The sequence below is a fragment of the Watersipora subatra genome, chromosome 1 (assembly GCF_963576615.1).
Source record: "Watersipora subatra chromosome 1, tzWatSuba1.1, whole genome shotgun sequence".
Classification (NCBI taxonomy): Eukaryota; Metazoa; Bryozoa; class Gymnolaemata; order Cheilostomatida; family Watersiporidae; genus Watersipora; species Watersipora subatra.
In genome coordinates, this window is record NC_088708.1 from 56,190,625 (window position 1) to 56,216,000 (window position 25,376).

Consider the following 25,376-nt stretch of genomic DNA (forward strand, 5'->3'; position numbering starts at 1 on the left):
TCATATATGTATTCGAAACCGAACTCTTTCTGTGTTCCTTCAAGATTCAGACCGATAGCGTCAGAGAACTTGTGAAGCATGAATAACTCTTACCTCAATGATGGAGCCAATGATGAAGGCGACGAGGTTAAAAGGAAAGGAGTAGTATAAGAGATCATCATGTGTCACATGATCTGGAATGACGGCAGGCACGAGGTTGAATACTAACAAGTTACATAGTACCTGGTAAAGTATCACTGAAGCCACGCAACCATTGAATCGTCTCCCATGGCCATTGTCTGACAACATCGCCAACCAGAGGTGATAGCGCCTTATACCTCGGCTCACATTCATCCAGAATGTCCTACAAATGATGCGATCATATATGTGTTTGTTAGCATTGCGCAGTATTGCGCACAAAGGTAGAGAACACCTATGTAAGTCTGTGTTTATAGATCTAGCAGGGCTATATAGTATTTCTATTGAATCAGAAAATACAGCAACCTGTCTGGACTATCATTGAGTGAGTGACAGTGACAATGACAGTGACAGTGAGTATGGCAATGAATATGACAGCGACTATGACAGTGACTATGACAGTGACTATGACAGTGACTATGACAGCGACTATGACAGCGACTATGACAGCGACTATGACAGCGACTATGACAGTAACTATGACAGTGACTATGACAGTGACTATGGCAGTGACTATGACAGTGACTATGACAGTGACTATGACAGTGACTATGACAGTGACTATGACAGTGACTATGACAGTGACTATGACAGTGACTAACTATGACAGTGGCTATATAACTGGTATTCACCGGACTCTACGTTTTAGTGACTATGACAGTGACTATGACAGTCACTGTCATATAGAATTAAGGAGTTGTCTTATAATGGATGTTATTTGCGAATTAGCACTTATTCTAACATTCAAAGAGGTTATGAGCTTGGTATGAGGGATAAACTAAAAGCCCACCATCCAAAGCTGTGCCTCAATATTAAACAGTCTATTGCTGAACTGCACCAATATACATCACCAGAGATAAGAAGTTCTGTAATCCTTTGGTCCAACAATAAAATGCTTATAGGTGCAGGCCCCTCCCTTCAGCCACTGTCCGCAGTTAAATATATATGGCTTATATCCCCTCTGTGGATCCTGCACTATCACGTCGCTAAGAAACCTGTAGAAATGTAAATATGGCCAACTGAATTTAAACCTTTGATTGTCCAACTAGCTCCCAAACAGTTCAAAATTACTAACATACTTTACCGATGAGTTTTTGCAAATTGTGTGACTTAAATATTTGGCTTCATCTGATTTTGATACAAATACATCTTTACCTCTCAGTTTACTTGGAAAAATTGAAGTGACTTGAATTTGCGCAATTTTATTGATAAGGAATTCTTTAACAAATTTGTAGAGCAAAAGGTGTCAGCGTAAAAAATAACTTTTATCTTTTTTGAGTTGCATTAATTTCAGCAAAGAAATTATATGTTTTCACCATATTTCTATCACATGATAAAAGTTACCGAGGTTTTTATTTAAGGTGATATAATAGTAGAGGAGTGGTGTGAGCCAATTAAATTGTAAACAATATGAATTAATTATCGTGATTGGTCAAAACCACCTCTTTGCTGTTATGTATATAAGCAGAGCTGAGTGTGAAATTTGAAAAGCTCATAATTAAAACATTGCTGATGAATAAACAGTTTTGCAATTTTATTTAAAAAAATTAATATTTGGTGTTTTCAAAATGGAAAATAAAAATAGACCAAAAAAAAAGAGTAACAAAAACATGCAGCTACAATATGACAAACTAAGGTCACATGATCAAAATTATCATAGGGTGATTTAAAGGGAACTAACTGAAGATGTAGTGACAATCAATAGATCAATAAATCAATCAATCTGCTATATGTTTACATTTATATGTTCACATACCAGTCTTGGTTGCGCTGTCCATGAGCATCCATCTGTATCTCTACTCTCTCAATGTGTCCCAGGGACTCTAAGCAGTAGAATAAACCATGTATGTAGCTGTTTATTGGCTGATCAGCAAAATATATAAAGATAATTATATTTTGACAAATATGTGTACACAATATACAAATAAGAACTGAACATACAAAAGAAAATATATACTGTAAATAAAACCTGTGTATGCACCATGAAAATGTATTCATTTCATTATTTCTAATTTTGCGAAACTTGAAAATTTTTTTCAATCGAAGTTTTTAATCATATCTCATTGTTGATCATAATGAGCCTCATATTTTTAGAGTTGTGTCAGTGAGAACCAAAATACACGCAGTGCACTGAACACTTTCAATCAGGCTGACTCTTCACACAGCAATTGTTCAATTGTGTGCAAATTGCATGTAAGGTAGTTATTTTTCTTTCCCAAACAAGCAAAAGGAGTTACATTGCAACCACTGCAGTCAGACTTGGGTCTCCATTAGCGAAGAGCCTTTGTTCAAACACTTATAAAATGCTTTCAAAACTTACCCTTGGCAAATATAAGAAACCTGTCTATGGATCCTCGATAGAAATGACCTTTGTCTACGTCATCAACTTTAAATATGTCACTAGAGATGCATTCACCATGTAGCCTGATATAGATCTCCGCTTTTGTCCCAGAACCTATGAGCAACAACTTTATGAAAAATATTGCAAAATCGCAAATTAATTTATGATCGTTGTCACATGCATAAGTACCACCGCCTATGAGTGAAGTTAGATGAAATTAAATTTGAAGTGTATATCGCTTGACTTGGATTCAATTCACAGCACCTTTGAATGATGTGATATATCACGCGTCTTATCAAGCACTGAGAGTACTTTGGGAATACTCTGAGAATACTCTAAGAATACTGTGAGAATACTCTAAGAATATTCTAAGAATCCTTTGGGAATACTCTAAGAATACTGTAAGAATACTCTAAGAATAGTCTAAGGCGTGGTAAGAATACTCTGGGAATACACTGAGGATACTATAAGAATTCTCTAAGAATACTCTAAGAATGCTTTGAGAAAACTCTAAGAATTCTCTAAGAATATTCTGAGAATACTCTGAGAATACTCTAAGAATACTCTAAGAATACTCTGAGAATACTCTAAGAATTCTCTAAGAATACTCTAAGAATTCTCTAAGAATACTCTGAGAATACTCTGAGAATACTCTGAGAATACTCTAAGAATACTCTGAGAATACTCTAAGAATACTTTGAGAATACTATAAGAATTCTCTAAGAATACTATAAGAATGCTCTGAGAATGCTCTAAGAATACTCTGGGAATACTCTAAGAATACTCTGGAAATACTCTAAGAATACTCTGGGAATTCTCTAAAATACTCTAAGAATACTCTGGGAATACCATAAGAATACTCTGAGAATACTCTAAGAATACTTTGGGAATACTCTAAGAATACTGACTAAGTCTACGTAGCTGTGGTTGAGCTGTATATACATAGTAATATAACAATATACATGTATATAATAATATACACATAATAATATGTACTATTCCTAATAATGTAATAGTTATATATAATGTATATATAATATATAAAAATATTATTAAATGACTCTAATATAGTGTTGGCTTATTATTCAAAACCTGAGGATGAAGAAAAACAGATTGTGTAAAGTTGAGCTCAGTGTTTATGTTTCTCTATGTTTAGAATACATCATTATTTATCTAACAACGGCGTATAACACGAAGTTTCATCCTAATTCTTGTTCCATCTACACTTGCATATAAACATAATCTTTTTACATTTTTCCCACTTAGCCTGTTATCATTTATTCATTTATTCATTTATTAAATGGTACATTCTGGCACAGAATCAGTTGTGACTGTTGCTCGTACTAAAACGGCACAGGAGCCATTGTCGTTGAATGTCCTTCCTAACACCACCAATGGTCCTTCTGTGATTTGAACCACTGACCTACTGATTGTATGCCACCGCACTGAACACTGAACCACGGCTACCTCCTCACAAACATACATAATAAAATCTATTGTCATAGAGTTATTCCTTGTACACAGTCTAATCAATTCAGTTTTAATGAGTACCTACATGGCCGGAGACCAGTCATAAAGGTAACCAGGTATATATACTCGGTTGTGAAGTAGGTCTTTTCTCTGAATGGAACCCTGATTACGCTCTGCAAAGAGATAAATCTATTTAAATGCTAAACATTTATTAAAAATAAACAACTGATGTTACACTAAATTACCAGATACTGTCTCAAGTAACCTTGAGAGCTTGAAGGGTGAGATATCACATAAATAAATAGTAACTTTATTATCGTTGTAAACAAATTAGTTCATGAGACAAAAAACAAAGAATAGTAAAGTAAATTACGTGTAGTGAAAGAGAAAGCTTTTCTGCATAACACTGTTCTATAATTTAAATTGGCAAAGTGTTGGTGTCTGGTATAAGATGTAGTAGTTTTTTGGGGAAGAAAGAATGTAATGGATGGTCAGGTAGGTTGGAGATGCTATTTGAGTAATTTAAACAGCAAATATCTAAAACACATTTAGCTTCTCAGCATGAAGGGTATTTAGGCATGCATTTTGATAGACACAGACCTCCTTCAGCTTACAGTCTGAGTATACTCAGGTTGATAGACACAGGCCTCCTTCAGCTTACAGTCTGAGTATACTCAGGTTGATAGACACAGGCCTCCTTCAGCTTACAGTCTGAGTATACTCAGGTTGATAAACACAGACCTCCTTCAGCTTACAGTCTGAGTATACTCAGGTTGATAGACACAGACCTCCTTCAGCTTACAGTCTGAGTATACTCAGGTTGATAGGAGAAAAGCATTAAACTGACACAAATGCTCAACTTAAATTGCAAAATCTTTGTAATACTGAGACAATATTTCACCTGTAAACACTATTATAATATATGTGTAACAGTACAACACTATAGTATAACAGTATAACACTATTGTATAACAGAATGTTCGACAAAAATCGGTTATTATATAAACATTGGCAATGTCCTCGGTTTACAACAGCTGAAGAGGTTTATCAACACTTTTCAGGAGAAGACAACAACAAGTCTATAAGCTTTTGCAAGAGATGTAAAACAGCCTTTGTGATTACTTCGCAATCTAGGGGCTACCAAAACATAATTGGAGGATTTGCTTGAGTTATGGCAAGAGCAGATAATCTCAATTACTAGAGCTCATATTGTACAAATGCAATAATGCGACTTGACTCACCCGCTACCTATGTACTGTAATAGTATTATCTGTAGTTCAACAGCCTCTGCAGAGCTTGTTAATGCAAGTGAACAAAATGGCTAGAATGGCTACATAATAGCTACTATTATGATTACTTTATATTATATATTACTCTATATATACATATATATATATATATATGACAATATAACAATATATAATAGGAATTAGGCTGATGATACAAATCATTCTCATATGTCATATACATGTACAATATTTTTGTTATAAAACTGGTACAAACCTTTTTAAGTTATGGATTCTACCAAACTGCTATAAAGTGACTGAAAGAAAGAATAACCTGAGTTTTAGTACATTTTAAGTTAGTCGAAGGATGACAACTTCTCTACTAAGTGAATATAAATTTAACTCAAGCAAGTGTCAAGGTTGTAAAAAGCTATGAATGCGCGTAAGTCACTCTGTGATACAGTTGTAGATAACTAATGCTAAATATGTACGCGTAGAGTGAGTGGCAGGGTAAGACAATTATACGAGATTGAAAACCTCCTAGTAACACTTTTGGCTCCTTGTAGGTAATGAACAACCACAAACAGTCTGGTTATCGCTGATTCGACTACTCACCTTTGACCTTGTGCTGTGGTTAAAGATGAAAGTAATGATGAACGCAAACAGCAAAATAAAGAAAATGAGCACAGCGCAGAATATTATTCCAAACATTTTAATGAGTCTGCAGAAACACTTGAGTACTTTACGCCTTACCTTCAGATATGCTATAGGAAACTCTATTGTTCCCTTTAGCTCTTAGGTCCAGCGTTGGTTGGACTGTCATATAAAGTCCCATAGTTCATGTTTGAAAGCGCATCAAATACTCGGCTAAAACTATTCTGGTCTTAGGAATCTCTCAGGTTAGTTTTCAAAAAGTGTCCTATAAGCGCAGATTCATTGCAAGGACATGCAGTAGTTATTATTAATAGAAATTGGTTTATTGAGTGCCTTAAAAAACTGTGAAAGCCTGAACACCCAGTAGCTAAGCTGTTCAGCTACATTTTAAAGCCAACAGATATTTTCTGTGAATCAAAATTTTATAATTAACTGAAATGTCAATGAAATGAAAACAAAAAGTGCTTAATACTAGACTCTGAAACCTGTCAAAATATAGCTCAAAATACTTTTTTATAAACATTCTATAAAAGCCCAATGAATAAATCTTGACATGTGGCAATGTGAAAAATGTTGAATTAGCCAGGCAACGCTGACTTATATGCAGAAAAAATATACAGCTGTTGAACCGTCTGTCAGTGTGTATATACATAATATAATATATATAATATATACTATAGATAATATAAACTTCAAAAACATAACAAAGAATTGAAACTCATTTCTAAGCATAAGCATGATCACACCACATAAATACTGGCGAGCTTTTAGAACTACAAAACTTTTTTCATTAGCTTAAGAGTTGTCTTTTCTTGTGAGTATGCGACTATACAAATTTCTCACATTTCTTGTAATTGGTTTAGTTAAAAGCGCTAAGCTACTTTCTTGTTAAAGGCTTTGTCTAAGCTACTATAACACTACTGTGAGAGACCGACAGTAACTTCATGTGTGAGATTGATCAAATGAAATCAATACTAAAGGGAGAGGGATGGGGGTGGGAGAGGAGACTGCTTCAACATTCTTGAAAACAATGATGTAATTAGCTCTAAGAGCAAGCAACTCACTCACAAGTTTAAGATTTGAGTCAGCAGTCAGCACCCGCAATAAAATTGCTCTTGATCAGCAACTGTTGAACTTGTTGCTGGGGCTTTCAGACAAAACATCCCTTTGAAATCAATATTTCAAGCAAGTCGGAGCTATTTACATGTTAAACATAAAATGAGTCACATTTATGTTGTACATCACCGAAATTTCTTTATGCACATGTGGTCATCCTAATCAGTATCAGTCAATGCTTTTAAGCGATTGTTTGCTGTTGCCAAGGGACAAGTTTGAGAATAGACAAAGGAATCTACAGCTGAGTGCGGGTTGTGATACAGACTGCCCTCTCTGCAGTGCAAATCAAAACCTTTTCAAAGATTTAGGTCATCTTCCAATACGTAGTCAGCAGCGTAACATATACATCAGTATTTGCTGTCAAGTATATAAAATGTTCAATTATTCTACTTTCAACTTAAACATTACTAATGTACATAACAACACCTAATAGATATTAGAAAACTCTAATGTATAATATAAAAACCTTTGTTGAAACTTCTTTTACTAGCGATCTTCCTTAACCCTGCTCTAACGAACAGAGTATTTTCCTTTTTGATTATCTATTGGTTAACTCAACTTAATCTATTCAAACGTTATCTTGATATACCATTAGACATCATCCCTTACTCGTAACTTCATTTTAGTAGCTTTTGTTCTAATTTTATACGTAGACAAGTTCTGCTCTTTTTTTATAAAGAAGTATCATATATGTTTAAATTAACTTGTGGTGAGTCTATTGTTAGCCTAAGAGAAGTATGCAAAGGTAACATGTCCATTTACATATCTCTGTAGGTTCAGTTACACAAGCATATAATGCAACCTTGGCCACCTGCTGATGTTTGTTTTCCAGAAGAAAGTGTTGCATACCTTTTAATGTGTACCCTAAAATTATTGCGCTGTGTATACACTAATATTGCAACACTAGACACATTAAAAACAGTTGAATTTTGAGAAATTATTATATCATAAAAATCTATCACCAATAAAAGAGAAGTTAGCATTTCAATTTCAATTCATGCTGCCTTCTCCTATTTCTAGTAAACAAAAATTTACAGATGGCAGCAATGTGATTAAATGTTTATAATTTAACTTTTTATAACTCCCACTATTTACTCATCTATACAATCTTTTTTGTTGTCATTTCAGTGCTAAGTCCAACATGTCTGATCTATAGTGTGCTAACAAGGATCAAGGAGAGATAAATGCCAGAAAATGTAAGAGATGTACAAACTCCACTGCTTTTGTTAAGTAATATAATATTTATAATTGACATAAAGGCAGAAAAACATCACGCATCACCAAAATATAGTAATATAGTAATAAAATGCTTAGAAAATATAAAGAATTTAACAGAAATAGCTTATGTACCCGGAGATGAGCAGAAGACAGGTTTTGTTACTATTAATACAAAAGTCTAGCCTGTTGCTTTTAATTAGTTTTAACAAAGAATGTATTAAGAAGAAGCTATTAAAATGCTTTACTGTAACTACAGATGACACTTTTAATAATGGTGTTAATAAATATACAGTTGACTCAATGCAGCGATGTATCGAGTAGACATGCCATAATTACAGTGAACCCCCTAAGTGAATGTTCTTTAATTACAGTCACAGTCTAGGTGAACTAGCCTTAATTACAGTTGGAGCAATGCATCAGGCGGACGGAATAATGATATCACATTGATTTGGACGCAACTAGAAAATGCATAAAAATATAACTTTAATCCAGATTCTTTTCTTGGGACAGACATAATGAAAAACATTTTATATGAAATAGCTTACACAAAAATATATAAAAATCTTGGCACCAAAATTCACTTTTAAAAATGTATTCTGTTTTGATACAGTAGCTGGTTGATTATAAAAAGGTATGAAACAACCTAGTTTTTGGTGAGTTTTGTAAGAAAATAATGATAATGAAATCTAAAAATATTATAGAGCAGCCATGTGGAGTTATCTCACTTTGTTCTCATTCAGTTTCCATTCAAAATGTTATCTGCAAAAGAAAAGATGTTGACTGCATCAAAAGAGCTTTGATCGAAAAGTTGAAATATTTCTACAGTAGTTATAAAATGAAAATTAATATCTACTGAAAATAATAAGTATTTTGGAAAGTGTCAATAGCCTCATTCTGATTGGCTGTAATCAGGCCACACGCATGGCAGCAGAAAATGGTTGCAGAAAAGACACCAGATAAGATTTGAACCAAAAAGATTTCAACCGTTTTTCTCAGATTTAGGTAAAGTTGAACAAACTATTGACAAGATTTGACAAGTGCTTGTATACTTGTGCAAATATTTACTGTTTATTATATTACACAGTTTCAAAATATCTTGATAAACACTTTTCCTTAACTTTAATCATATGCTTTTGATACTAATACGGAGTTTAAATCAAACAGGATTACATATATTGCTATTATTTTTATATTATTATTCTGTTATATATCAGTTAGTTTTTTGTTTTTTAATTTTTTATCATAAAAATAGAGCGACCAAAAAAGCTGGTAAGAAGCTAATTAAAATAATATATTAAGTCTACTTCCTGCATTAAATCATGACTTCAACAAATTAGCAGCAATTTTTACGGCACTCAAATAGGAAAACGAAAATTTTCTAAACTAGTGTTCTGTGCATTGGGGAGCGCCAAAGGCTGGCATAGCCACACTGCGAAGGAGACTATAATACGTAATTGTATTTTCTAAGATCATTGTAACACGAAATGCATTTCCTTCATTTATCCCAAGGAGATTCGTAACAATTCAATTTCTTTAATCTAGCTGGCTGCTTTGTGACATAATGTTGGAGAATGGTAATATTGATCGCAGAAGGCAATTGTTTCTGATGCATTTACTTACCCCTAAGATGACAATGTTACAAAACCCAGCCTATTCACAGCTGACTGGCTGTACGTAGACCTAGTTATCTTATATTCTCATTTCCCGCCTCACTTCATAAACTATTCGACAAAATACCACCCAGAGCGCATTTCGCCACGACTGACTCGATCGTCTTTCGCATATTTTAATGCTAAATGCCTTATGATGTTTAAAATTGGTTTGAATTTCCACAGGCTTGAGCATCACGTTGTCCGTGTTAAACTTCAACAGCTTACACAAAATTTTCATAGGCTTAGTCCAAGTTTTACAACAAACATAAACTAAGTTTATATAACAATAGAGTGTTACCGCATTACAATGGGAAATCATCTATAAATATGGTAATAAAGTGAAAAATATTTAAATTTTGATGTCAAGTCTGTGTTAAGCAAAATACAAAAAAAACTCAAGGCGACACCAGCCCATATTTTGACAGGGCAGACCTACTAAAACTAAACAATGCGATGTAAGAAGAGACCTAACTTGTCACTGACTGATGCAGAAAGTGTACAACCGGTACTCACAGTTGGAGTGCTGTGGTGAAGGGTGTTGAAGGGCCTGAGCGCTTTGCTGCCTGTAGTGCTCCTCATACGGCAGCCCCATTCGCTGTAGTGGCTCACTGTTTCTATGTGTCGGCAGCGATGGGTTACTCATGGGGTTAGGCTTGCCGAGTCCCAGCGGTGAATATCCCATTTGAGGAAATGACTGGTTAGCTATAATAAGAGTGAATACATAAACTAGCGAGTCTATTATATTTCTTTTTATTTTTGTATACAGATGTAGCCTTGGTACCCTGCTTGTATTGGATGAAAAAACTCGTACATTTTGTGCTTTAAAACAGTTCAGTTTAGAGGAAGCTCATGGAATAAAAATTGATGATATATGGTTGCCATAACAGATCCTTATTACTAATTATTGAATTACAGAAAAACTATACTTCTCTAAAAATCTCTTTGAAATAAAAAGTATTTTTTTACATGTGACAAATATTTTTTTTAGAATCTTTATTCTAGATAAAAGTGATCTAGCTAATGACACTTCAGTTAGCTAAATAAAATGAATGCGTTAAAATTCATCAACCAATCGATGATTGCCATCTGTAACTTACTGTGAATGCTGGGTAAACTGTTTCCATTGTAGTCAGGGTAATGTGACATAGACGAGTGAGACCCACACTCTTTGCATTTGCTCGCCTCCTCCGCGGAAGTACTGTTCATCATCGGGCTGTGCAACTGGGGATGGGAGCTATGAGTAGTTAATTGGTTTGAATACTGTTGTGGCTGTAGTCGAGCTTGTTGCGGCGGTAGTGATGAATGCTGTGGTTGTAGTGGAGAGTGTTGGTGCTGTAGCGTAGAGTGCTGATGTTGTAGCTGCTGCTGTATCTGCTGCTGTTGCATATGTGTTTGCTGATTTAGCATCGGTTGGGTTGATTGATTCATTGCATGTTGTTGCTGCTGTTGTTGCTGTTGTAATTGCAATTGTTGCTGTTGTAGTTGTTGCTGTTGGTGTAACTGTTGTTGCTGTAATTGGTGTTGTTGTTGTTGTTGGTGCTGTTGAGATTGATGTTGAGGATTGATGGGTGGCAGTACGCTGTGTGCACTCGCTACATTATAGCTGCAAAATGATGTCAGGGTTTAAACTCAATAATGGCTATAAATATAAAATTACAGTCAAATTAGCATTTACATTTCAATTTGTGGCGCCTTCTCCTTATTTAGTAAAAAAAGTCTACAGATGTCAGCAATGTGATCAGATGTTGCCAATTTAAATTGTCATAACTTTCACCCTTAAATCATCAATACAAATTGTCATAATCGTTTCTGTGCTAATTTCGACATGTTTGGTCTTTAGCGTGTGATAATGAGGATCAAAGGGAAGACAAATACCATTAATTGCCATTAACTTCTAAATTTATTTAAAATGATCAACTAATATAAAACAAATAGTTTAAAAACCCTGTAAACATATTTTTAATTAAACACTAAATAGCTAAAAGTAAATAAATAAATGTGAAAAATATCTGGAGTTATCCCATCTACAATCCAGAAAAGCGTGATCTATACTATAGTGAGTTTTCAGACACGCTTTATGGCCTACAAAGCAATACACATAATGAGTGTTTGGGTAAAACTATTAAATATACCGAGTCAGTGTAAACACAGCAATACATTTACGTGCTAAATAGCATAGCAGGTGCCTCAAGTGAGAACAGGTCGCACAGCATAACAGCGTAAGAAATTACCTGAAGTCAACACTAGAGTGTTGATGGACAAGTTGGGGCTGACTGAGTTCAGCTCCTGTAGACAAGGAAGTGTGTTGGTTGACAGACGGCTGATGAATAGTCTGCTGCATCTGTGGACCGGGGCTAGGCTGCATTCCAGGACTATTTTGTACAGGAAAAGGCGAATGGCTCATAGGTGCCATGGGAGAGCTGGCCATGCTGTGGCTCATACTGACAGGAGAAGGCTGATGGCTGTAGCCTCCATTTGCTGTCCCACTCCGGCTTGAGTGGGCGCTTGAATATATCGCTATAATAATACAAAGATTTATCGTCATTTTAAAATTTTATTATGTGGTAAATATCTGAGTTCTAAAAGACTGTTGCTGAGGAATGTTAAATCATGACCAAATATGGCAGTTGGACAAAATGCGCTTTTATAGAATAATGACTATATAAATTGTTTAAAACAGGGCAATTAAAGATATGATCTTCTAAGGCGTGCATAAAAATAAAACCTTGAGCAAGAACATTGTGCTGTAAAAATTAAAAAGAACTAAAATTAAAATGTAAACAATATGAAAAATGGTGCACCTAATTTTTCAAAGAAATAAAACGAAGGTTCATGGTGCCTGAAATCTTAGCCTGGGAGCTATTATTTTCCGTGGCACAAGTCTACCACAGGTCTACCAATAGTGATCATATTTTATCATTGTAGTGAACTGAGGATTATTTTCAACCTAAGGCTAGTAAGTAGCCAGTGATACATGTGGATCTGGAGATAAGCCCTCGGAAAGTTTTGGCAAGCCAGAAATGTGACAGATATCGACACAAAGATACATTCCATTGTATTTGTGGAGCAACCAGCTAACAACATAGGAAAAGCGTGTGACCAATTTGAAAGTATAGCATTTGTGCGGGGTGGGCGGGTGATAGACTCACTGCTTAGTTTGTTTGGATTCTGGGGAGGATTGGCCTTGACTGGGTCATACGTTATATTGCCAGTCATTGTGGACTGAACCAATGAGAATGAAACAGAGCCCTGCGCTGTAAGAAGTTTATAGTTTATATGTCAGGGCTAGAAGGTCAAGAGCGGTTATGTTGAAAGCAATAAATAGCAAATTTTGAAAGCAAGCTTCATTCATTAGTACAGAAGACATTTCTGAAGAACTCAGCAGTTTTAAAGAAATAAATGGTAAAGGCACATCTGATTGGTTGAAATTGAGAATTTCAAAAGAAGATGAAGTTATTAGAAATCATGGACTAACTAACCAGGATAAAAATCAGCTCGAGTTCCTGGCAGAGAACCCTGGGAATCTATGCTCATCGGAGAACCTTCGGGTCTTAGTCTAGTGATATTCAAACAGTCTCCGAGCCCTTCAGAGCTGTATCCACTTTCATTGCTTCTCAGCTGCAACGGATATCATAAGATTACATGTCAAGCCAAGCAACTACGAGCTGATAGCAGTATTCAAAGTGCTAGTGTTGAATAATGTTATCTAAGTTTATTAGTATGTCAACCTGTCCCAACCTGCCACTATCTATATCAGAAATATGTGACACTCTTGAACAAGTTATTCATAGCCTAGCATTTCTGTCAACCAATCGACATAGTTAACCAAGATTTCGTCGCAGAAACTGGATCGGTGTAATCAAGATGGGGTTATTTCTTGGTTTACAGCCGGCAGCGATGCAAAGATTTCTGGCTTTTAACAACCTATTCTGACAGTTGAAATTATATTCATGTGACTCTATATAAAGAACAGTTTGAGGTAGTTGGATAGATTGTGACTGGCTGAGCTGAGGCTGAACTAGTTTAGTTGGCAGCGTCCGTTGAACGCCCGCAAACTCTTCAGTAGCTTAGAACTATTTTGAAGATACTCCACTCTCTAAAAATGCATTTTTATGCCTTCATCAGCCCGCAAAGAGTGTTTATAAGTGGAGGTTGTGTAGGTCGTTATTGATGATGTTGCTACTATGAGACTTTTAACATGAGCGCTACCCATCAGTTGCAACAGCCTTTTTTAAAAATTCTTTTGAAAACAGTTAAAGCTTGCTAAGAAATTCAGAAATTACACAAGTTTTCCAACCTGATATAAAATCTTCTAAAGTGTAAAAAAGAGAAGATAAATGCAACAAATATGGCGCAAGTTTCGGGCATTCCGATGCTTAGGGAAAAATGGCGGCTAATCTAATATACTTTTCTGCATGCATATTTGTATCCATCCTCTATTTTTCTACTGTTATTTAATTGTAGTTGTTCATAATTATTGATAAAATAACTCGATGCAGTGCTGTTCCTCTAAGACAATAGGAACACCGCTAGCTACAACCGTCGAGATGGTACACGTATTCTTAAGGCTCTTTTAAGTGATTAGCTCCTTACATAAGATTCCATAGATATCAGTTCACGATTATATAACATAAATAAGAGGCATCTGACCGGCCTTTGTCCAATAGCAGAATAAAAATCGATGATATCATAGAAAATGGTTAAGTAACATTCCGGTTGCCTATAATAGAATTGTCTATATCAGTGGGCACGCTCTACGTAATTAACAGCTAATAATCTCGCTTATTTTCTACCAATTCCCAGAGCTGCTCGTCATCTTTTTTAGACAATGTCTTAAGTGCACACTGATGCTGACACACATTTTTAATAGGTATCAACTTGTCTACACAAGGATGATGAGTCGAGACATCGACTTGTCTACACGAGGACAATAAGTCGAGACATCGACTTGTCTACACGAGGACGATGAGTCGAGACATCGACTTGTCTACACGAGGACGATAACTCGAGACATCGACTTGTCTACATGAGGACGATGAGTCGAGACATCGACTTGTCTGCACGAGGACGATAACTCGAGACATCTACTTGGTCGATGCAGTTTTGTCAGTCGTAATATAGGTAACATTTTTGATGCTAGAGTCCAAGAAAATGAATAAGAAATGTATCTTCACTTGGTCATAAATAAACCATTAGCTGATGCGTACGCATGTCTTACAGAACTTTGCATGCCCTGCTTTCCTGTTATTCGGTTTAAAACGGAGCTACGTATATATTTTGATGTACTAACCCTCTGTCTCATGTATGAAAGGTGTGTCGAAGGGAGAAAAGAAATGCATTAACAGTGAAGGATGCTTTTCCATAAACTATTAAATGAAAAATATAGAAACTTGCTGCACGTGTCCAAGTATTCATCAGGTGCTACGAAACGAGATGTTGCTTATTTTCAAATTCGGTCTATGCACTTCCGTCTTACTGCCTGCTCATTACAGTAAATTCTCCTCTCAGTTCAGTTAAATAAAAACAAAACTAATGTAAACAGCTTTTTAATGTCACCTCACACTGTCAGAAAATGGCTTTTCGAAATTCATTGTGTGCAGGCTTACACAACCTACACATACCTCCATACATGATGGTGTAAACAGTACATGATGTACATGCTTGTGTAAGTGGTACATAATGTAGAATACAGTAAGTGTTGCTTGATAAATGGCGCAGGATCATAAACTTCAATCAGCGACATAGATCAATTCATAGATTTGTATATAGTTTAGAGAAGACGATCCCCCAGGCTAAATACAGTATCTTATAAGTTGGAAAAAGATATTAGCTGATACACGAACGCAAGCTGTAAAGATTGGTGCATTTTCTATAGAAAATCATTGCAAATCAATTCTGTTCACAGATTATTGATTACTGACATCTGACATAGGTTGAAAAGAGTTTGTTTTGAGATTTCTCCCACAGCTTTCTTACATTTGTCTTCATAGGTGGTCCGTCAGCTGCGGCAATTTACTAATAATCAATAAAACTATACTCCGTGCACATTCCATGCGACTATTCATGTTCCAGTCTTACTTTTTCCCATGTGAGAAACTAAAGAGGGCAGCGAAATGCCAGGAAGAGTTTAACTACTTTGACCTAAGGTCATTCCACTAATCATCTGGTTACTAGTCCGCTGCCAGTCCACTCGGCTCTGCAAAACCCTGCATTGTGAAAAATGCACGCAGAGACTGCGACTTCAATCTGATACTAAAATACTTCATATTTTTAGTTGATGGTCAGTCTGCTTCAAATATGGCTACAAAAACGCCGCGTGTCACCAGCGCACCATAAGGAACTAGAGAATACATAGCAGAAGGTCAAGGTCCTTTTCGTTGGCCAATACGACTTGGGTCCGCAGCTCCGAACTTAGCAATAGTCTAGAGTGGTGATTCCCTTCATGCATTATCAACTCAAGTGACCAAAGCCCAAAATCTTGCGGAAGAGGTTAGCATTTGATTGGACAATATATTCTTAGCGATTACAATATTAATTTTATTTCATGCTAAACTATCGATCAATGATTACATACAGTACAACAAATAAAACTGTGCAACCATCAGACAAAAATTAGCTGACACAGCATTGATTTTTTCATTCTGTTCTGACCCATGTGATGCTGATGCTGCCGTGATAATTACATCAATAGTAATTAACTTGAGAACTAATATTTGAGTTTTAACTTGAAAATATTTTGTTTTAGATGGTAACTTTTAATAAATCGCTTGCTTCAAGTAGAACGTTTAGTTGGTTACCTTTTTGCGTTGTTGGTCCATCTGCTTGTGATTTTTGGCATGCTTTCTCAATGAGCTCGGGTCTGTATATCTCTTTGTACAGCCGGGCACAGTACAGGCATACGGTTTCTGTATAGCAATAATGTTATGTATAGTCATTCACATAATAATTAAATAGCAACTAAAATGAAAAGACCATAATAATAATAATACATGTAATAGTAATAATAGTGCGAGATTATTTCTAACATGATTGCAGCTAAAGAGGTAAAATAATGATACAAGTTATGAATGGACAGAGCTCCAGCAGCATACACAATAGAGAGCTCCGGCAGCGTACGCAAAAAAGAGCTCCGGCAGCATACACAAAAAAGATCTCCGGCAGCATACACAATAGAGAGCTCCGGCAGCATACGCAAAAAAGAGCTCCGGCAGCATACACAAAAAAGTTCTATAATTCTTTTAGGATCAGGAAGTGGTTAAGTACGGTTTATCTAAATTTTAGTGAAAGACGCTCATAAAACCAGCCATAATAACAACAAGGGTTGATCAGTAGATTATTGCCAGAAAACTGGGTGACAGCCCTGATGCTAGTTGAGGGAGACAACTCTGATGAAATTGGTAAAATCAGAAAACTTGTTACAGAACATCAAAGTCAAAACGTTTCTTCATTTAGGTAAAACTGATCAAAGACCAAGTAGCAAAACCTTTCAAAAGTTTCTGATAGAAGACCTCCATTTGTGTGCCATTATTGGTAAGTTCTGAAAATTTAGAGTTCAGCTCAGCCTTCAAGGCTACAAATCTACAGTTAAGGCCACAAATCCACAGGCCACAAATTTATAATTGAAGTGACAAATCCAAATTTAAGGCCATATATCCACAGATAAGGCTACAAACCCACGTTTAAGGCGATAAATCCACAGTTGAGGCCACAAATCCAAAGTTGAAGCCACAAATCCTAGAGTTGGTCAGCATATTAGACGCAGACAGGCAGTAAAGATATCAATTTAAGGTTACAGATGAACGTGGTAATATAAATACATACTACTGGATGATCATCAAGTATAATATAAAGGTAAGTCACTTATGCTGTACATTTACATACCGTGTCCTGGTGAGTACGCTGGTGCTTGGCTCTGTCAGAACTGTTACTAAAAGCCTTAGTGCATGACTCATAGGTGCATTTGTACGGGCGTTCTCCTGTATGGCTCCGTAAATGTATCTTTAAGTTCTCGAGTCTTGAGAACGACTTGTCACACCCGGCATGCTAAAGATGTAACAAGAATCGTGATGTATTTAACATCAACATTGTAATTCTAAACAAATCTTGCCATATACATGTATTTCCTGTAGCAATGAAAGGAAAGGCATAGTCTTAGGGCACTAGTATGTAAGAGTAAGCCCTTAAATTGAGTATGCTGTCTGCTTAGCTTACAGTAAGCAGAGGCTACTCATGTTTTTAAGAGCATTGTGGTATAAATAATAGCTCTGTAATCTTGGCTGGACATGTTTCAGTACAGAAGCAAGGAAACCTCAATGACTGGAGATATGCCCAGCTGAAGAGAGCAATTTAAGGTTGGATGTCATTCCTGTAACCATCGATGGCCTTGTTTTGGGGATCAAACCCCAACCTGTTGTTTACAGGTCAGGTGATTTAAACCCCTAGGCAACTTCTGTTCATGTTAGTAGGATTTATTCCGCCTCAACTACACTGTTCAAAAGATTGTCACCGTTCGTACAGTATCTATTTTATCTAATGGGCAGTGAGCTAAAGAAGGTGAATTATAGATTTTTTGTTCGAATCCGATATAAAATCTGACCCTGAGGAACTAGACTGAAGCACTCGTCGTTGTCTCTACGAGTTCCTAAGTCATCTATTACCTTTTCAACATAATGGGTAACAGAGTAACAGGTCTTCATGCTATCTGATTGACCGTGATAAAAATACTTCCAAGAAATGCAATCTTGAAGCTTCACATAAGCTGACAGTCAAACGGACACGGAACTTGCTAACTGTCACGGATTAACAAGGTTTTACCAGTAGGCAAACTGTTCAGGCATTCTTGTTTGACGTGCCCTTAGTTTTCATAAGCATATTGTATGTCAATTTCTGTTAATTTAATACATTACTCCTTTGTGTTCAAACTCTATTGTTCAAATAAATGTTTAACTAGTTTTTGTATCAACTGGTGCATTGTGAACGACTGTGTTTGCATTTTGATATTAAACGCTGCGAGCCTATTCACTGATGCAGAGCAAGAGCTATGCTATTTCAATTGATTTGGCAAGGACTGAAGTCAGTCAAAGATTCAATTTGACTGCCAATAGTTCAATGATAATAATGAATCCATTGATTTTCAACCAAACTTATGTAACTGTGGTTGTAAAGAATGAATTCCTAAACCTTTTCAATAGCCCAACAGAAATTCTATTTAGTTACAATCTTGAAACAAATCTTGGTATTGGTCTTTCACCCTTTCGATGCCAACCAGTCGTATATCGAGGTGGTAATAAAAGGGCTTCTATAATAAATATAGCAGTGCCCAATGACTACAACATAGCCAGCAATAAAGGTAAAAGCGATAAAATATCTCCCTCTTAGAGAAGAGATTGAAACTGCTGGCATGCAAGAACAACTGTAGTTCCAGTAGTCATTGGAGCACTGGGCGCAATAACACCTGCGCATAAAATGTGCCCTGGCCAAATACCAGCACCAATCAACTCGAGCAAGTTGCAGAAAAACACGTTCAAACTCCAAAAAGTGCTAAAACTTCCAGATCTCTGGTAAGAGACTTGAGCCGGCATTACCAGCCACCTGAGTAAACCGAGGTAAAGAAACCATTTTTTCATATACGTCGTTTCAGAGTAATTAAGTTAAAACAGATCTTTAAACTCTATGAGTTGAGTATATTAAAACTAGATAATTTTTATTACTAAAATGTCTTGTGGCAACTACTACGCCATTTCACAGTTGGCGCCAAACGTGAAACAGTATTGTAGTTGCTATGAGAAGTTTTAGTCAAAAAATCATCCAGTTTTATATGCATGTATATAGCTCTTCAAACAAAATCGTGTCTGTTCGTCCACAGCCACTCTAAGAGCATTAGGAAAGGGATTGCAGTACACGGGAATCAAACCCAGATATTCCGAACCCCAGCTAAGCGCACTACCATCTTCACCACTCTACTACCATTGCATATCTAGGAATAACTGTGCACATACTTATTATTCATGATGATCTCTCACCGCGCACGGGATTGCCTGCGTAGTAGTGCTTATAGCTGGAGGCTATAACGCTTCTAACGCTACACAACATGATATGATCTGCACATATATGCTTGCAAGGTTGTGACTATTACAAAAAAATGGTAACTGAGCATTAATAAGTAATCTCTGATGCCCAGATGTAAAATGCTTTGCAGTTGCAGTAAATTTTGTCTAGATATCTCTGTAGTTTCATTAGTAGTGCAGTAGAGGTCGTAAGCCTGTCACATACCAAGCAGTGTACAGTGTAATTGCATTGCGTACTTTTGCTGCTGCGCAGTGGATCGCAGTGGACAATTTGCAGTAGGAACAAAGTTGCTGTCGCTGTAAACGTCTTGCAACGTTTTAATGCCCAGCAAAATTAGTGTAAACTGCACTGCATCATTGCAGTGCAGTTCTAATGTGTCACAACTCTGTACGTTTGCAACTTCCAATGGAATTTAAGTTAAACCATCTTAGACCGGAAGTATACATGACAGATATTAGTTTTGTAAATGATCAACAAATGGAAGCACTAACCGTGCATTTGTTGGGTCTTTCTCCCGTGTGGACCCTCATGTGTATCAGTAGCTTGTATCGAGCATTGAAAGGTTTGTGGTCTCGCTTGCAGTCTCGCCAAAAACATGTGAAATCTTCACCTTTGCGGTGATCAATGTGATTTCTCTCGACGTGCTTCACCAGTTCCTCTTTGCTGTCGCACATCTTTTCACAGTCCACCCACAGGCATTGTGTCACCTGCTGCAGCAACAACAAATAGTTTTGCATGAAAATTATTCAAGAGCTTTTAGCAAAACATGCACCATTCGCCTGACTGACTAATGTGGCAGCATTTTAAGTGATGAGATATACAACAGCAAGTGATGCCATGGCGGTATCATGACTCAAAGCACAACCAAAATAGTTGAAAAGTATGTTGGTTATCAAAACCAACAGAACTTGCAGCATTAAATGCATCATAACCACCTGTTAGCATTAGTCACCATCGTGTTACTAGTTTTAGCATAGCAAAATCTAGTCCTCAAAATATTACAAACAAGAAATATGAAAAATTTGAGAGTTGCTTTGCTATAAAACACAGGTAGACTAAGTGAGTAGTTGGAGTTGGACATCAAATGATGATGAAGATGTTCATGTACAAACCCTGTCAGTTCAGACACACAAATGCTTAGACTTGTGCTTGGAATGAAACTTGTGTCTACATAAATAGGTAGCTATATCTGTTCTATTAGATTACACCAACTAACTTTTTCTTCATTGTCATCTTCCTCATCCTCGTTGTCGCTGTAGTCATCGTGTCGACTATTGTGGGTCTCCATAGGCTCAGAATAACCTCCGGCAGCGCTCACATTAGTTCCAGGATAAACAGGTGGCTTTCGGGGTGTCAGCGAAACCTGCAGTTAGCACAAATCTATAACACCAGCTACCAATAGTTTTTTCATATTGACTTGCTAAATAGACCTTTTAAATACGCATAACTCTATAGATTTTTATCTGCGTTAAATCTTATATATCGAAGGCTTTGGTATACGTTGGCTTTTTATAACTCGATTCATTTTTAGATTCAGTTCACAATTTTTTTCATCCGATAGATTCACCTGGTTTCTCAAGTATGTCTCATTATATATGTCTCTATATATAGTATGTCTCAATATATCTTTATGTTTTAAGTAATCAACAAGTTATCAATAGATTTTTTTTATAATATTATCAAACTATTTTGTTCAATATATCAACATAACTGGTGAGTTGGAGATCCTCCAGACTGGCCCAGATTTCTGGTATTCTGGTAAGACTGCTATTTCTAAACCTGTGCTATTTTTATTAAAAACCTAGCAAGAAATCTTACTAATACCTTATAGGTAAACACTATACCAGCCCCTCACTTAATACACCATTAAGTTTCTTACTGTGATGGCCAATCTGACAACTTACAGCTGGTCGTGGTAGAGGAGGCGGTCGAGCTGTGAGTTGAGGCATCTGCTGCTCTGGGTGATAGAATGGGTTCTCCTGCAGCATCGGGGCATGCATCTGCTGGTTGTTGGCTCCTCCCATCATTTCGTGATGGTGACTCATGCTAACAGGAAGTGCGTGTTGGTTATGATGCATCTCGTGGTGCAGGTTCTGTTGATTCTGGTAACCCATATACCCTTCAGCCATTTGAGCCGCATCATGAGTCATCACAACCTGATTAGCCGGCATCACCTGCTGTTGTGTATCTCGCTGTTCCAATGCTGCCACGTGAGCATGATCCTCACTGCTGAACTCCTCCTTGATTTTCATGTCTGACACATTGCGCGGGATTAGATGTCCTTGGTTACCCATGATAGGATACGTGGGGTTCGTAACAAATGGACTTAGACGACTTCTGTTGGCAGAAGATGCTCTGCTAGAGCCGCCATTCATGTGAGCTACAAGGGAAGTTGGCGAGCATCGCATTATGGAGTTAATGTCAATGCCATCCGCAGATAGGGGCGATATAGAGAGGGCCCTCTTCACTCGGTGCGATTTAGCTGAGTGTCTCGGACTAGAGAAAATAGAAGGTGCTGGACTAAAGTCAAAGTTGGGAAACGGAGAGAGAGAAACATTGCTAACAGGGTACTGTGAGAGTGAACTTCCTGAATGCTGCTGCTCAAAGCTCTCTTGAATTGTACCATTGATATTGTTATTATTTGTGCTGATATTGTTGTTACTATTCACACTGGGTAGAATTTTGAAAGCAGTCCAATCTGGTCTGGAGATCGGAAGAGGCTCTAAAAAATTGGGTCCCCTCTCGCTACCGAAAGGAGTTTTTGGAGTATGCACACCCTGGTGGTCATGTGTTGGCGTGAGAACAGATGAAGTGTATGGTGTCATACGTATACTGGAGATATCACTGGGTGTCGGTGAGTGGTTAGCATTGTTGTTGTCAGGTAGCTTGAGATTAACTGTGTCGACGCGGGCGTGCGAGTTGAATGAAAAAGAGTGAGCATAGGCCATACCAGGTTTCTTAAAAACATCTCCGTTACTATAGGATGCTGTAGGTCCATTCATGCTAGAGTTAGGAACCGGTATCTTGCTGGGAGGATGAGGTCTTGTGTAGGATTGTCCTCCCACGCATGATGCTGGGTATTCGTTGGTCGGCTCTATTAAAACACATAAGTTTGTAACGTCATTAGCTTGATATCATAACAAATCATAACTTTGATCTCTGACACTTTTGAGTAGAAACTCTTTATTAAGAAAAATAATCGGAACAACTAAAAGCCGAGTGTCAAGTTAATAGTAATATTAATCTTACAGAAAAATAAATACAATCTGACAAAATATTATTTGAAAAACCAAATATTGTTAGTGAAGCGCTTTCTTCCAAGTCTTAATCAATAATGGCTAACTAGAGACGTGTTTATTTTAGACTGGTGAAAATATAGTGAACAAAGAGCCACATAATACTAAGGAGTGTTTGTGAAAGGCTGACGTAAGGCCATATGTTATACTGAGACACATAATGAACAGTCATTATATCACTTTCAATTGCAAGTTTTCTCTGCGCTCTCAGTTTCATTTTAGATTGCCTAAGGCTAATATTTTTATAGCGCAAGAAAAGGAAAACATATTGAATACCATGTAATCAAACGTAGTACTAATCTACAATAATTATATATGTATACTATTATCAATAGAGAAAACTCTCAAAGGATCATAGATGAGAACCATGGAATAGGCCAAAGAGTGTGCGAAAATGATTAGACAAGAACATATGACAATGATAAAGTTGAAAAAAATTTAAAAAAAATGCATCACTGCAAAAACTGCATTACCTTTGAAAGATAGGATGTATACCTGAACTTAATAGTTTCAATTCTTTCTTGTACAAATTTTTATCTTTGCAGTTATGACACCACATGACAATAACTTTTTATTTGTCATTTTTTATGAATTATATGTAAAACATGTTTTTTTTAATGATTACAGACTGCCCAACAAAAATATATAAAAACCCAAAACCTCTTCATTCTAATTAAAATAAAATGCTTTTAGCAGAAAAATGATGGAACTAAGACTTAGCAAACATTTTAAAACTTCTTTCTTTTACAGATAATCATTGAAACTGTTAAAAACTCAGACATATGTTTTACCTTTTTTGATGGTCTGAGGTTTAAAAGGTGCAGTCGGTTGTGGTGTTGGTTTGGCAGTCATTGTGGTGTATCCTTGTGGTGCAACTGTGTTAGCGTTTTTAGGCGGTGCAGATATAGCCTTAGAACCAGTAATAGCAGCGAAAGCTTTATTTCCTCCTATTGCTGGTACAGGGGTACCTGCTTGAATTCTTACTGTGGGCAAGTCTCCGCCTTGGCTCTCCCTGTTACAAAACGGGAATCTATCAAAGCAAAAAGCATGCAACTTCCGCAATTATTTGTAGACTATAATTAAACACAGCAAGTCTGCCAGTCCACAATCACTTATGAATAGAATTAATTAAAATCATTAAATGAAGTTGAAGCAAATAATTCTATATTAAGAAACGAATGAAACAGCTAAATAAGACCAGAGTACACGAAAGCTTAAATATCCGGGTCCTTATAGATATCATAGCTATTGCTTCAAGAAAAGCTTAAAATTGATAACCCAAGTGCTTTAGGCTGATAGCGTAAAAGATTATGACAACTACATTATATCTCACTAAAACACAGACTATACACGTGTACAAAACATTGACAGGTGAGACTCTGCATAACATCTAATAGGTCTGTCTACACAGGATCTCTTGAGAACCTTGCAGTAGGTAATAAAATTGTAACTTTGATGAAAATAATTATTTGCTTCGTTCTATTTAGCAGCAGTTTATTTAAAACTTTTCAATTTTGCACAATTAGCCGAATTTATGTACGGAGTGCCAACCTTCACCATCAGAAATAGTTATGAATGGGGTTTGACTGCCGGCCTTGCAATCGTAAATCCACAACCCACCCATCTGTACCATTCTGATGCCCATGTAATCAGTCAAATATTAAAAGGCCTGAGTAGGGATATAGATGGCTATATCACTATATCACATTATCATACAAATGTTTGCCAAAGCTTCTACTCTCTTTCCTCGAACATTCAGTGTACTTAAGTGTACATTTCCAAAATTTGCAATTCTTCGTAAATGAAAAAGTAAAGGAATTAAATTTATTTAATAGCATAACTGACTTTATCTGTAAATTCATGACACGATCTATATGAAATGCTAGCGAAAACCCAAAAGATAACATAAAAATAATTTACATTTACTTTTTGTTATAGACACCAGTAATTAAGGTTTGAATAAAATTGCGCAACCAAAATTTTATTGTAAATACTCATGACAACCTACATCAAACAGATTCGTGATGAAGCATAACATTTGGATTAAAATTATATGAAATGGTAAAACATTCTGTGAGACCTTCCTCTGATTCAAATGTCAAAAATAATGTGCCATCTTCATTATTCACTTTATACTTTCATGCATTCAATGTATTTA

At 36.4% G+C, this 25,376-nt stretch overlaps 2 protein-coding genes across 2 annotated transcripts; one reads left to right on the forward strand and one right to left on the reverse strand.

The window, feature by feature from the left end:
- The first annotated feature begins 364 nt into the window (after window positions 1-364).
- LOC137389318 (clumping factor B-like) lies at window positions 365-778 on the forward strand. Its single transcript, XM_068075489.1, has 2 exons — window positions 365-416; window positions 504-778. The coding sequence occupies exons 1-2, from the start codon at window positions 365-367 to the stop codon at window positions 776-778; spliced, it is 327 nt and encodes a 108-aa protein (XP_067931590.1).
- A 246-nt stretch (window positions 779-1,024) lies between these two features.
- LOC137389335 (uncharacterized) lies at window positions 1,025-24,070 on the reverse strand. The gene is made up of 14 exons (XM_068075490.1): window positions 24,010-24,070; window positions 21,827-23,016; window positions 21,139-21,285; window positions 20,414-20,632; window positions 17,736-17,897; window positions 16,652-16,759; window positions 13,334-13,472; window positions 13,004-13,108; window positions 12,086-12,371; window positions 10,952-11,457; window positions 10,368-10,556; window positions 2,498-2,632; window positions 1,934-2,000; window positions 1,025-1,172 (listed from the first exon to the last, which is right to left on the reverse strand). Exons 1-14 carry the CDS (start codon window positions 24,068-24,070, stop codon window positions 1,025-1,027), a joined length of 3,462 nt encoding a protein of 1,153 aa, XP_067931591.1.
- Window positions 24,071-25,376: the final 1,306 nt, after the last annotated feature.

Excerpts from the sequence above, each read along its gene's own strand:
- LOC137389318 (XM_068075489.1), top strand. The coding sequence starts at position 365 with ATGTGTTTGTTAGCATTGCGCAGTATTGCGCACAAAGGTAGAGAACAC. Across the intron at positions 417-503 it reads CAAAGGTAGAGAACACCTAT|TGAGTGACAGTGACAATGAC; the intron begins GTAAGTCTGTGT and ends ACTATCATTGAG.
- LOC137389335 (XM_068075490.1), bottom strand. The coding sequence starts at position 24,070 with ATGACTGCCAAACCAACACCACAACCGACTGCACCTTTTAAACCTCAG. Across the intron at positions 12,372-13,003 it reads GAATCCAAACAAACTAAGCA|CGATATATTCAAGCGCCCAC; the intron begins GTGAGTCTATCA and ends GTATTATTATAG. Across the intron at positions 10,557-10,951 it reads CAGTTTACCCAGCATTCACA|CTAACCAGTCATTTCCTCAA; the intron begins GTAAGTTACAGA and ends CTCTTATTATAG.